This window comes from Sus scrofa, chromosome 3 (assembly GCF_054392235.1).
Source record: "Sus scrofa isolate SSC_HxYL_T2T_F1_AM1 chromosome 3, Sscrofa_HxYL_maternal_Yorkshire_Landrace_v2.0, whole genome shotgun sequence".
NCBI classification, from domain to species: Eukaryota; Metazoa; Chordata; class Mammalia; order Artiodactyla; family Suidae; genus Sus; species Sus scrofa.
In genome coordinates this window covers 2,433,617-2,447,927 of record NC_139385.1, presented here as the reverse complement: position 1 = coordinate 2,447,927, position 14,311 = coordinate 2,433,617, and the positions used below count along the sequence as shown (strand labels likewise).

General features: G+C 48.1%; 1 protein-coding gene across 6 annotated transcripts in view; it reads right to left on the bottom strand.

Moving 5' to 3' along the window:
* SDK1 (sidekick cell adhesion molecule 1) overlaps positions 1-9,490 on the bottom strand; it is an 823,726-nt gene extending 814,236 nt beyond the window's left edge. For 5 of the 6 annotated variants that reach the window (XM_085016312.1, XM_085016308.1, XM_085016310.1 and 2 more), the window contains exon 1: positions 8,955-9,443. In XM_085016312.1, the coding sequence (XP_084872438.1) occupies positions 8,955-9,198 (244 nt within the window). In that variant the 5' untranslated portion in view covers positions 9,199-9,443. Of the gene's footprint in view, positions 1-8,954 lie in introns of all 6 variants that reach the window. The other variant, XM_085016314.1, reaches the window with a different exon arrangement.
* Positions 9,491-14,311: the final 4,821 nt, after the last annotated feature.

The window sequence follows — 14,311 nt, the reverse complement described above, 5'->3', positions numbered from 1 at the left end:
CCGAACACATGCCATGTCCTTGGTAAGGGGCTAAATACCCTGTCTGCAATCCTACCACGTGATCCTCACTCACAGTAGCTCTATGAAGTTGACACAATGGTGCAATTATGAAAATTCAGAGATGAAAAATAATGCTTAAAGATGAAGCAGCCAATCCACAGAAGCAAGCTAGCTTTTATGCGTTAATTTTATGCCAAGCCCATCTTCTTAAAAATGGTGTAGCAGTGTCTCCACAAGCCTCAAACTCTCTGCTGATTGTATATACATCCAAACACTCCTAACGCCTCTGTCTGGATGCCTCAAAGGTACCTCACATTAACACACGCAAAACCAAAATCAAGACCCTGCTTCCTAGTAAACTGACTATAATAGAAAAAAATAAAAACCTAAAAAAAAAAAAAAAAAAAAAAAAAAAACCATGCTGCCCAGACTGAGGTGGTCTACCCTCAGTGAACGGCGGCCCTAATCCACCAGTCATGCAGGCCAGAACCCTGGACACAGCCCTGACATACTCTCACTCACCCTCCACAGCCAGCCTACTGCCCACTCCTGTTCATCTCCTGCCCATTTCTCTCCCTAGCCACCCTCCTCTCTCACCTCCAACTCTAGCTCAGGCTGCTCCTTTCCCCACCTCGACGGCTGATACAGGCTAACTTGCTTACCGTCACTGTGACCTTTCCCAACCTATTCTCCCTTTTGCAAACAAAAAGCTTTCTCTTCAAAATTACATGCTATTAAAATACACATCTCACCATTTCACAAATTTCACAACCAAAGTTTTAAGTCAATCTTTATTTCAGGGTCTGAAGCAAAAGGAAAGCAAAGATTGCCAACAGCCTCATTTCGGTCACAAAGAAAAACAATTTCACTGAGAGTCAACCAGGACCCCAACAAAGGTATTGAGACAGATGATGACAAAGAGGACAGCACCTGAGAGGTTTGGACCAATTGGCTCCAGTCATCCCAAGGTGGATCTGAATCCTAAATATGCCAAGTTTCAAAGTAGTCTTGTTGCACTGATACCCCAAGATCCCCTCCAATGAAACTGTCTTCTCTTAAGTAGTCAGACTGAATATCTCATTTGCAACCAAGAAGCGTCTCAGTTAAGAACAAATAATCTTGGAAGAGAAAAGATGACACACTAGACAAGGGGGACATACCTACAAAGCAAAAATGAAACAAATTCCACATAAAGTAAAACCACATTTGGCTAGAAAACATATAAATATATTCAATGTTTATAAACTCATGTATCTCCTCCTTTTAAAGGTGTTACATAAAACGCTGGAGGCTAAGAGTCCTGTTTTCTTTTATGTTCTGCAAATCACCCAGCTTACTGTAGAGCTAAATGCTGAATTAAAAAATTAAGAGTAAAACCATGACTGTACAATAATAAAAATCATAAAGATGCATCCTTGGAAACCCACTCCCTCCAGGGACGGTCTATACATGTTCTCATGTATACAAAACGTCTTTTTCTTATTTCCTGTGATTTGCATTGTAAGATATTATGAACTCACCTTGCTCATAGCCAAGTATTTTACACACTGCATAAGTAGTGAAAAGCAGTGTGACATGGAAGGGGGGAAAACAAACAGCTGTGGAAACTAGAGATTACATCCTATAGAAACACTTTTTCTGTTGCCATCTGGTGGTACATGCATTAAATCAGCACTGACACCCATTGCACAGAAGAGTTTGGTCCACAAAAGTCACCGTCTCCTATTCTTCCGGCATCACATTTAACACCTAGGGGGCAGACAAGGTAGAACTGATCTTCACTTTGAAAACAGTCTCTTTCATGAAACCACAAATAGACACACAACATTAAGGCTCACACTGAAGAGAAAAACCCACATATGCCTGTGGATACGATTATCCCTATCTAAATATGAATACGTTTTACTATGATATAAACCGTAACATTGCAACTTACTCCAAATCTCTTTCTGAACTAGCCTGCTAGGGTTGGTAACATTTGTAACAAATGCAACTAAGAAGCCCTGCTCCTCTTCCAGTTGCTACAGTCACTCCTGAGTCACCTCCCTATATTCTTTTTCTTGGAAAGATCATTCATCTTCATAAAAATCGGGCTTACATACTTGAGAGCCTGCAAACCTTTCACAACAAAGAATCATGTCTAGAATACAGGGAAGAGCTCTGAGAGGGCGAAAAGGCAACACGACACTTCACCAAAAGCTAAATTTGTCTGCGTAACATGGGCCCAGGAGAGCAGTGCATCCTCTAAAGCCCATAAATCTCCAAAGTTACACATCCACACAAGCCAAAAACAATGCAGGCACTACAGTCTGAACCCATGTTCAAGAAGCTAATCTCCAAAGATCAGTAAATTAACAGATTTACTCGACTGACACATTTGTTATCAAGAAAACTGGATTATTTAATTGATAGCTGTTATCTTCACTAGACATTGCATCAACAGAGTGCCAGCTACGCCTGTTACAGGGAAAAATAATTACTGTGTTAATTCCGAGGGCCTTCTGATTTACTCAAAGTCCCTAATGAAGACAATTAGCCAACAAAACATTAGGTTGAGCCCAGAAACACCAATAGAAACCATCTATTCACCTCTCCACTTACTCAGGGTCACTGTCCAATAAATATAAACATTCTCACATCACTGTATTTCCCACCTTTTAAAATTTCTTACTGCACTGATTACCTCCCTCTAGATTTCAATTAGTCCTGTCCTTTCTTCTCCCAGGCATTTAAATAAACATCTCTCATTTTAAAGAAATTTATTTCTCCAAACTTCAGGCTTACACTGATAAATTATAGCACTAATTCATTTTACAGAACCTAAAACTTTGAGCATGAACCACTTTCAGGCTAGAGCAAATACATCACGTGCAAGACAGCAGCACCTAAGAAGAAATATTATATTGCATCTTATTTGTCTTCAACATTGTAAATACCACAGCCCAAGGAAAATGAAGAGAATTAGGTTCTGAGAATTAAGACATATGGACTTATAGAATCCCCAGACAGAAGACAGCGTTTGGGGAAGGACAGAAAACCTAGGACAAAATACTCAAGAGCAAATCATCAGAGCAGAACGATTTTGAAGATCTAGTCTAAACCCCAACTTTTAAAGGTGAGAAAAATCGACTCAGGCTAACAGACCTGCTCATGTGGCAAGTTACAAAATGAAATAGAAACCAGTCTGACACTTAGCCCAATGCCTTTTCCTTTCACATCTGTTTCTTGGAAAGCCTTATAAAAATATTCTCAGTCCCACAATACCCACAGGAGACCCTGGGGGTGCAGGGCCTGGAGCCAGGCTACAGCAGTGTGTCTCTGGCTTTCGAGCAGCCTAAATGCTAAAATAGCAAATTACAAACAAGGGTTTCCTGAAGCACTACTACCATAACATTTTTAATTTTTTATTTGGATATAATAAGAAGTGTTAAAATAATGAAGCCATAATACTAATTATTTCTTCACAACAGGTCTTGTAGGTATGGGATCAGTAACTGGCAGGTAGTTAATTATCTGTCAAACTATGACAGACTCTTGCATTTCAAGGAATCATTGAGAACTAAGACTAATTTCTATGTGCTACTACAAAGTCTGACAGAAAGTGCCATCTTTGTAGTCCCAAATGGCCAAATATATTCTCTTAGGATCCCTGGTATGCACGTTTATAATCTTTTTTATTAAGAGATGTACAAATTGAAGGGAAATTTTAAGAGAATGCCTTATGGAAATGAAGTCAATTACTAATTAAAATCAAAGACTATACATATTAAAATGCTAAGTGACTTTAGGTAAAAAGCATAGCAATCCTTACTCCCAAGTATTTAACGAGATCATACAACTTAAAGCAACACTTTTTTCTTTAATTCCTCTTTACACCATCTCTTTAAACCTGATTTTCATTCCCCACCCTCAGAGCTTTACTCCACTTGCACAGATGTGGGGACTTCCAGGGTCTGCTCTTACAACTACTGCTTTTCTTACTTCTTACAGAAATGTATGTCACAGTTAGCTGGAGCGCTCCCTCTGTTCCCATCTCTAGATTTAGTCAGTGGACCCTACCGGTCTCTGACCTTGGAGACACCTCGAGCAAGGGCCTCAGTCTCCCAACAAGAACACAAGGGCTCTGAGGATGGAGACAGTGTTAAGGCAACTGGAAGGCAGGTACAATATATTATTTGATTCCGCTCCACCATCCACTCAGTTTGCCGGAGTGACTTTGTTTTACTCCAGGAGATGAGAACACAGGAAACTTCCTGGCTGGGTCTAATCTGAGTATGTAGCGCAACTGACTGTGGTTAGATAAAATGCAGGCTAACAAAACATCAATACTTACAAACCCCACCTCCTTATTTTCCTTTAAAGGACTTAAAAACATGTACTTGAGCAGGGATCGAAGAATTTTCCAAGTGCTCTTCAAAGTACTAGTATGCTCTCAGTGGTCAATATTCGGGGGGGGCAGGGGGGGGGATCAAATCCACCAACCTATTGCCATAACGCCATTTTCAGTTGAAAGTTGGCATTTATACTACAAGAACAATGCTTTGGAAGGAAAAACACCAAAACAGCATGTCGTTTTATGATGAGAGAGGGATAGGTATGTGCTGGCGTTATGCATATTCCTCTTCTCTATCTTCAAAATTGTTTAACATAACTTGTTTTATGATAGTAGTAAATAGCAAACCTGAACCTTCAGGTCACGGAACTCAATACAGCATTTGGAAAACATCAGCCACCATCTTCCCTTCGGGATTGACCAGATCCCTCTCCCTCCGCACCGAAGGCCACAGGCTGCACGCAAGAGCTCCGGCTCACTGGTTATGAACACACAGCGCATCAGGCAGTCTGTTTTCCAGTCTGGTTCCACCACTAGTCCTGAGACCTTAAGCAAATTAGTTAACAGCTCAGTACTTCAGCTTCCTCACAAATTAAATGAGTACAAAATGCTACCTAACTCTCAGGGGCTGCTGTGAAGAGCACATGAGCCAACCTGCAAAGCACTTAGTGCCTGGCCCATCGTAAGGGCTCAGCAGAGGTGAAGTACAGGTGGTCACAGGTAGGCCTGCTTGGTGGGTGACAATCGCTTATGACGGGATTTACAAGACAGTTACCAAGTGGTCTGCTGCCATCTGTTCAACTTGCAGTGGTCTAGTAACAGTTCATCAGTAAGTACGAGCCCTAAGTGTAGGACTCTCTATGAAAACGCTCTGGGAAAGCTGGCAGCCTGGAACTCAAGTTTCAGTGGAAAAGCAAATTACAAACATGTGAGGAGAAGGGGGTCCAAGGGTAAGAGGAGCAGGAGAAACAAACCACTTCCAGGGGGATTGGGGAGCAACAAGGGCCCAAAGGGAAACGAGATTTGTACTGAATCCGATTAGCACTATTTTGAGATTTCTCCAGCAAGCCAGCGGCAAAGAAGCCTAATTAGTAGACCTTACTCAAGGTTGGGATCAGCAAGAGAAAAAGGGTCCAGGTAGGAGTGTGGATCACAGCAAGTCAGGCTAAGGATGACAGAATTGGGTAAGAGTATGGGATTGGCCGAGAAGGGTAACAAGAGCTGTAATCACCTGTGGAGTTTTCAAATGCACAAATTCTCCCTCTAAACACCCTCTAGGTTGAAGGTGGAGCCCAGGTGAGCGTATTTATTAAGTGCACTGCTGATTTTGATGCAAACCCCAGACCAGCACAAAGCAGGGGCTCAACAATGTCAGCAGGAATAAAGAGAATGAGTGACTGAAAAGCTAGTAAGAGAGTTCCCATTGTGGCGCAGCAGAAACAAATCCAACCAGTATCCAAGAGGATGTGGGTTGGATCCCTAGCCTCACTCAGTGGGCTGGGGATCCGGTGTTGCCATGAGCTGTGGTGTAGGTCACAGATGCAGCTCAGATCCCGAGTTGCTGTGGGTGTGGTGTAGGCTGGCAGCTACAGCTCCGATCTGACCCCTAGACTGGGAACTTCCACATGCCTCAAGTGCAGCCCCACCCCCGGCCCCAGCCAAAAAGAGCAAATGAAGTCTGGAAGCAATGTCAAAATCTGAGATCATGAACACGGAACAAGTGCAAAGAGGCTCAAAGCGCAGAAAGCTCACTGGAATTTCAGGAGTTGTGGGGGGTGGGTGAGGGGAGCTGGGAGGCACAGAATATAGAGGCACAAGGTCAGCCAGAAACAAGGTTAAAAGAAAAACCGAGTCATGTGACCTCATTTACAAGGATTACAGCAATGGTTCTCCAACTTGGCTGAACCAAGTTCAATGTTTGGCTCAACAATGGAATCACCTAAGAGGTTTTTAAATCTCAGATGCCCAGATCAAACCACAAGTCAATTGCAACAAATTTTGGGAATGAGATCCAGGTTTCAGGACAGTTTAGGTTCCCAGGTGATCCCAATGTGCAAACAAGTTCAAGAAACACGGGGTAAGAGGTTCCAAGAGATCATCAGGTGAAGGCAATGAGGGAAAAACACGAGTCAAGTTAGTGGTTCTCAAACTCTGGTGGGTATCAGAATCCCCCGAAATCCAAGTTCATTTCTTCAATGTGGCTCGCTCAAAAACACAAGGAGCTGGCCCTCTCCAAGTTCACCAAATTCCCCAGGTAATTCTGACACACACAGCAAAGCTGGAGAACCACGGGTCCCAGTGACTGGAAAAAAAACTTCCAAGGAGAAACTAACACAATCAACAACCCCAAGCAGTAGCCGAGAGGAGCGTTCCTACCCCTCCATCCGACGAACACAACCTTAACATGAGGCTGTGTTGCACACTGACACAACCAACAGGCCTGTAAACGTCCAGCGGTGAAGCTAAGGCACCAGATTTGACACACGTGACACTTAGGACCCTGGCATCCTCTGGTCGGAAAGCACCCTTCTCAAACACTCAAGGCTCCCTAGTGGACAACATACCAAAAGCATGCACTGCCACCTGCCTTGCACAATTAGAGAGACTTGGCTCATTAGGAATCTAGAAAAGTCACAAACACCAATAAACAGGGGACATAACTCAAAGTCTCATTACCACGTGGAAAGAAACCCAAGGCTATTAAAGTTACAGCTGGAAGACCTTAACCTGTTGTTTCACTCAATGGTCAATTAGGCACTGTGCATCTATTTTAGGCTACGTAACCTTTACTGGTCAATACTGCACCTATCTTCTCCCAAGATACTATGACCACGCCTAACCACACCAAACACCAGTAGAAAGGAACATTTCAAGACCAACTAGTAACTGCTTCACCTAACTTCACAGTAACATGCTACTTAGGACCAGTTTCAACCTAGTGGTAAGTATTCCATTTATAATGTTACATTTTATCTGCTAAGATTCAGAATCCATTCCCCCTGCATATGACCAACTCATCCTCCCCTCAGAAATCTCTACAGCAGCACCAGAATTTTCATTTTCAAGATACATGAGCTTTTGTCAAATGATGACATCTCCCCTGTAATATGAATTTTCAATACGATATAAAAAATGATGGATATATTACACATTTTACAGCACAGAGAACAGAAACCTGTCAATGAATTTAAAACTCGTGACAACCTATTGCAAGTTTTACATTAAAAGATCTGTACACTTTATACACCATATAAATGCAAAATAGGTACTTTTTTTTAAACTAGAGACTGGGAACACAATTTCTTCCCTAACCAAGTTTGTCCCCCTTAGTGCACTTTTAAAATTAATGTACTGTCACTAACATTACAGTTGCAAAAAGCAACACACGATACAGCCCTCAAACCGACATAAACTTGAAATCTGTGTCACAGATTTCAAAACAAAGCCAGGTTCTCTCTCCACTACTTGAATTTACCCCCCAATCTTTAAACATATAACTATAAAGGGCTTACTGCAAAGTGCAAGTCACCGTTTAAAAAAAAAAAAACAAAACTTAAACACCATTTCTATCTTAAAGGTCATCCCTAAGTGATACAAGATTTCTTCATTTGAACCTGGCTTCTCTGGCAATCTACAGATCCCACTTTACAAAATGACTTAAACGCTTTTCTACCAAAGTCGGTCATTAAGCAAAAAAAAAAAAAAAAAAAAAAAAAAGCACAAATAAGTGAAAATTTTCCAAGTAACGGAGCCGAGTTAAATTAACCAGAAACATGGCCATTGGCTTCCACGTAGCAAAACATGAAAGCGGGCATTTGTGAAAACCTCGGGGAGAGGCTGGGATGGACCGTCCCTTAGGTAAGTTAGGGGAACGTTAGCAAAAAATTCCGGGTGGCTTGTTGAACTCCCAGGTGGTAGTTTTGAGTTCAGACCTTCAGGATGTGACTCCGTTTCAACCGTCACACCTCGCCCCGCACAAGGCATCCTCCCCGGACCCTGACCGCGGCGAATGCAAGGCTGGGGCTCCTCCCTGCGATAGGAGGGTCCACGGCGCCGAGGGACACCAAACCCAAGCCCACGCTCGCGGAGCTGCCGAACCGACGGGCTCCGCGGACCAGAGGGACGCGTGGAGAGTTGGCGCTGCCCTCTCGCCGCGGGCGTGATTTCCTCTATTTCTGCCAGACAAGCCAACTTCCGCGCGAAGGGATGCTGCGCGGCCAGGGGGACGTGCGCGGCTTCCCCAGCCTCCCGGGATGGCGGGGGGAAGCTCGGCCCGGGAGCGACGCCCCCCGCCTTTCCCAAGGTCCGGCGGCGGCGGGGCGACCCCTACTCGGCGACGGGACGCCGGGGTGGGGGCGGGGAGGGCAGGCCCCGGGGACCTGCGGGCCCCCAAAGTTCGGCTCCAGCGACTGTCTGGCACCCCCTGGTCGGGCAGCGCACCTGAGGCCCGCGCGGGGACGGCGGCTCCAGGTGGCCGGCAGCTGGCCCCCGCCGGCGGCGACCGGTGCGCGCGGAGGCGCGCCGGCTCCCAACTTGGGGGCTGCGGCTGCCCGGCCCGCGCCCGCCTCCGCCCCGCGCCCGGCCCGCCTCCGCCCCGCGCCCGCCCCGCGCCCGCGCCTACCTTGAGCCAGAGCCCGGAGCAAGTGCAGCTGGAGCGCCGCGAGCGCCCACCATCCGCGCCGCCGGCCCGCGCTCAACTTTGTCGCCGGCCGCCCGCCGCGCTCGCCCGCGTCCTCGCCGCCGCTCCCGGGCGCTGCGCGGCCGCCCCCGGGCCGCCGCCGCCCCTCGGGGCCGGGCGGGGACCCCCGCGGCCGCCCCCGGCCCGCCGCGCCGCCGCCGGCCGCCAGCCGGGCGCCCCGGGCCATGCCGAGCAGCCGCCGGCCCCGGCCTCGGGCCCCGCGAGCGGGACGGCGGGCGGTGGCCTCCCGGCTGGGCGGCCAGGTGCGCCGGGCGGCGGGCGCTGAGGGGCGCGGCGGGGGAGAAGTTGTCCGCCGGGAAGCTCCTGGCACGCCGCCGCCGCCGCGGCCGGACCGCCCGGGCCGCGCCTCGCCTCGCCGAGGGTCCGGCGGACGCGGAGAAGACGCCGCCGCCGCCGCCCCCGCCCGGCGCTGAGGAGAAAGTGCGCCCGCCCGCACGCCGCCGCCGCCGCCGCTCGCCCTCCGCCACCGCCGCCGCGCCCCATTCATAGCCCGGCCGCACGCGCCGCCCGCCCGCGCCCGCCGCCGCCGCTGATTGGCCGAGGGACGGCGGCTCGCGCCCCCCGCGTCCCGCCCCCACGCCCTCGCCTGTTTTCAAACTCGCCGCGCCCGCCCGCCTGGAATTTCGCGCCGGGCCCCGGGCTCGACTCGGGCGGCTTCCCGCGCCGGCTGCGCCCCCTAGGGACGCGCGGTGGGCACTGCAGGCCGGCGCCGGCTCGGCACGCGCGCCCCGGGCGGCTCCCGCGGGCGCCGCTGCGGCCTCGCCCGGCCCCGCGGTGCCCGCGCGCAGGTGGGCAGGCGCACGTGCGGCCGAGGGGGGCGCCGAGGCAGGTGGGCGCGCCCCTGCAGGCGCCCAGCCCGCCCCCCTGCCGCCCCGGGGGCCGCCCCCTCCTACCTGCGGGCTCTGTGTCCGGGTGGTTCTGCGCCAAGTTACCAGGATTGCAAACCCTCGATCGGGTTTACAACCCCCAGCAACAAAGGGCACCTCAGGGTGCAGACGCGCCGCCTGCTGAGAGGAGTGGACGCAGGCTTTGTAGGGGCGACCAAGGTCATGCGTGGCCTGAGGGGCACTAGGACATCGGCCGCTTCCCACGGGTCTCCGGGCAGGGTGCCCGAGGGGTAAGGGCCCCAAAAGGAAGGGTCTTCTGGTGGGATCTCCTGGCGCGAGGCCAGCAGAGCCCGCGGAGCGGGGTGGGGCGCGGTCGCTGGAGCTCAGCAGCATGTGGAAAGCATTAGCTGAGTTTTATGGGGCGAACTAAGCGCTCTGGAGGCTGTGGGGCCAGCATTTTTGTGGAAGGAGAGCCTGGAGGGTGACACACAGTCTGATGCCTGAGGCATGTGATGACCGAGTGAGATCAGTTAACTGCGATGGCAAGGGATCTGGACCTGCGCCTCGCTCGGTGCTGGCTCCCCAGGAAGCACTGGGTGCGGGTTGTTGTTACTCCGTTTACTGCAAGCTGAGAAGGACCCAGGTGGGAGCGTGGACAGCGGGTCAGCGTGGCCCGAGGTTCCTGAGTGGGAGCTAGTGCCTGCTTCCAGAGCACCTACTGTGTGCTGGCCGAGCTTTATTAAGTCTTAACAATGACTCTGCAAAGGGAAGATGGGGAAACTGAGGACCAAGGAGAGCAGCCAACTGATGGAGGTAGAGTCTGAACACGATCTGACACCCCCCCCTTGTCCCCCTCCCACGTCGTGCAAGGAGGGCGGGAAAAGTGAGATGCAACCCAAAGCTGGCGTGTTCTCTGAGGCCACAGTGAAACGCTGGTGTGTGCTGACTCCAGCAGGGCAGCAGAGCCCTGAGATCAGTAGTGTCCTAGGGACACGCGGATGGGGAAGTCTACTTTCAGTTTCCATCGCGGTAGCCGTGGTCTCTTCTAACTTGCAGGGGTGTATGAAAGCCTAGAGGGGGACATGAGCGATACCTACTGTGCGTTGAACACTCCCTGTGGGCCAGCGCCGTCCACAGCATGGCACTCCTCCCCACCCTCTAACCCCATCCCACCTGCTGCGGTGTGAGAGGGGCTGTCAAGAGAGCAGCCTGGGGAAACAGGATAAAACAGGTGAAGTGGCCTCACCTGTGACCACCTCCGCTTCACTCAGAGATGGGGCTGGATGTGGATGAGGGTTTGAGGTCTTAGCTCCACTCTTTCTAGTTGTGAAATCTGGGCAAATTGCTGACTATGTTCCTGCAAAAAGTTAGAAATAATTGCCATCTCGCAGGGTTGTTGGGAAGGAGTGAGATAATTCACACTCCATAAATGTTAGTTTCCCTTTCCTCATACAACTTCTTCTAAGAAAAACCGCCCTGGCCACACCCACCAGTTGAGTCCAGTCCACTTTCAACCTCTTCCTTTGATCTAGAAACACATGCCCACACCTTTCCTTGCAAATGGCAACCCACGCTCATATACCCTTGCAGCACAGACAACTTCTTGACGCTGGGACACTCAAAAAATGCCCAGAGCCTCTTTGGCTGTGATTTACTTGACAGTTCAGAGAAACCTTTATGGAGACTTGCCTGGACATTGGGAAGCCAAGCCCGTACGCTGTAGGCTGTAGCAGAAGTACTGACATCACTGCTGCTCCAAAAAGGTCTGGAGACACCTCTGGGAAATTTCTTATTCCAGTATCATCCTGGTAAGCGAGGCTCTAATGGCGCCTCATTTTACAGTTGAAGAAACCAAGCCAGGAAAGTGTAATATATGCAACGTAGCCGTGATAAAACCAGAGCAGGAATCCAGCTCTCCTGAGTCCAATTCTAAGACTTTTTTCCACACCAGACGGTGTTGCCTCTTAAATGACCCATTAGATTACTGTCTTGGGGGGGGGGATGTTTAGACCATAGGTATTTTTCCCTAAAAAAATAAATACAGAGAAGCCCCTTTATCATGCTGGGGAGAGGGGGTAGCCAGCACAGAGCTTGAACATTTCTGCCCAAAAGGGCCAATTAATTTCCCAGTTTAATTTTATCTAGCCCAACGAGAAAGTCTCAAGAAGTGAACATTTTATATGTGTTTAAAAATCTTCAGCCATATATATTCTAAAGGGCCACAAGATGGAGGGATATTACTCCAGGAAAGTAGTGTTATTTTTCTTTAAAAAATGAGCTATGGTTATTTCCTACTTTCCAGAACAAGAAGTTAGGGTTCTCCCTGCTTCCTTAGAGAAGGGGTTTTCAAAACAATGATTTAAATGGAGTTAGGACTATGCACCGAGACCACTGATGTTTTCCACCTGCCATAAATTTAAGCTCCTCCAGGTGTGATCCACGGGCCATCAGCCTCACCTGGGAGCTACTGAGAAACACAGAATCTCAGTCCCTTCCTGCATCTGCTGCATCAGAGCCTGCAATTTAGCAAGATCTCCAAGTGATTCACATAGAGAGTTTAAGAATCACTCCGTGGCTCTTAGAATTTAATAGACATGATGAACAAAGCTCTCTTTTCTCTACCTTCCTTCCTATAGTCCTACTTTGCTTCATTCTGTGCTTTCTCTTCCCTCCTCTTTTGCCCATAATGGGCCATGAGCTGGATGCTTTTTTTAAATGACAGAATTTATAACCATTTTATTTTGAAAGGAAAATATACAACTTCCTAAAACATTAGTAGGCCCAACTGCATACAAATTAAAAGCCAAACACACCTTTACGGCACCGTGAAAAGTAATGTCAAGAGAAACACTCTCCATAAAAGACTTTTATAAGTATAAAAACGTAGAGGCAAAACTCCTATAGAAAGATGGGCAAAGCACATGAATAGGTAAATCCAAGAGAAATAAAAAGGTTTTCGAAAAGCAATGTTTGAAGAGTGCCCAAAGAAAGTGATGCAAGAAATGAAAATTCAAAGCAATAGGGCTTGAAAAAATAAAAAAAAAAAAAGCAAAGCAATCGGGCTTTAAAAAGAAAATGTTAAAGGACTGATAGTGGCAAGTGTGGGTGAAGGTGTCTGGAAAAGGCCCCTCACCTTCTGAGTGGAAACAGAAATTCAACAGCCTTTCTGGAGAGAAACCTGCAATCTGTAGCTGAGCTTGCAATATGCATTGACTGTAAGCCGGCCATTCCACTTCACACATGCACACATGTACGTTTCAGGTTGTCCACTGCAGCACCGGTAATAACAGCAAAAACGGAAAGCAACCCAGCATTTAGCCCATCCAGGAAGGTTAAGGACAATATGGTGCATCCACACCGTAAAATCCCATGTGACTGTTAAAAGAATGAGCAATGCAGAAATGTCCACTATATTCAGTTAAGTGTTCTCTTAGAACGTTCGAGAGCAAGTATAAATGGAATAACCCCTTTTATGGTCATTTTTTTTTTTTCGGAAAGAATGAATGCCAAACTTTAACAAGTTTCCTTTAGGGAGATGGAATTCTATGACTTTCTCTACTTGGAAATTTTTCAGATGTGAAGATGTATTTCATAAAAAATAAACAGCTTACTTTTAAAAAGCACCTGGTGATGGGCCCAAATCATTTCTTAACCTAGCACTCATTAAGAACTGTCCCTTATGGATTCTCAGTGGCTCTTCTGAGAAAAATATTCCCCAATCCCATTAGAGGCGAAGCTACAGCATGAACGTCTCCGTACGGGGAGGGTGTGCGTGTCTGAGTGCAAACCACAGTAATGATTTTGGGGGTTCCGTCCATCTGGGGTCCGTGGTCTTCTAGTAGAGGTCTACCCTCTAAACGCCTTGGTATCCTTCTAAAATCCCCACCAGCTGCCATCCTTCCACACCCTCACCTTTGCTCCATTGCCTCGCAACCCATTAAAAAGGTACCAGGTGCTCTCTTGATCCCGATGGGGCGTGTGCTTTGGTTACCTTAGAGCCTACCCAGCTTCCTGAGAATCTTTCCAGAGACTAAGCTCTCTCACGAAGTGCTCTTATTAAGGAAGCTGCAAGAAGAGAAAAAAAATCATGGACTTGGAGAATAGCCTTGTGGTTGCCAAGGGGGAGGGGGAGGGAGTGCGATGGAGGGGGTGCTTGGGGTTCATAGATGCAGACTGTTGTCTTTGGAATGGATGAGCAGTGAGACTGGGAACTATGGTCACTTATGATGGAGCAAGAGAATGTGAGAAGAAAGAATGTGTACATGTGTGTGTAACTGGGTCACGAGGCTGTACAGTAGAAACACTGTAAACCAGCTATTAATGGGAAAAAAATAAAATGATTATATAAAAAAATTAAATTAAAAAAAAGAGGGACCAGAAACTTACCAAGCCTCCAAAAACTTCCACCAGCCTTCTTTAAAGGAATTATCCTTTACCAAATGGTATGAAGCA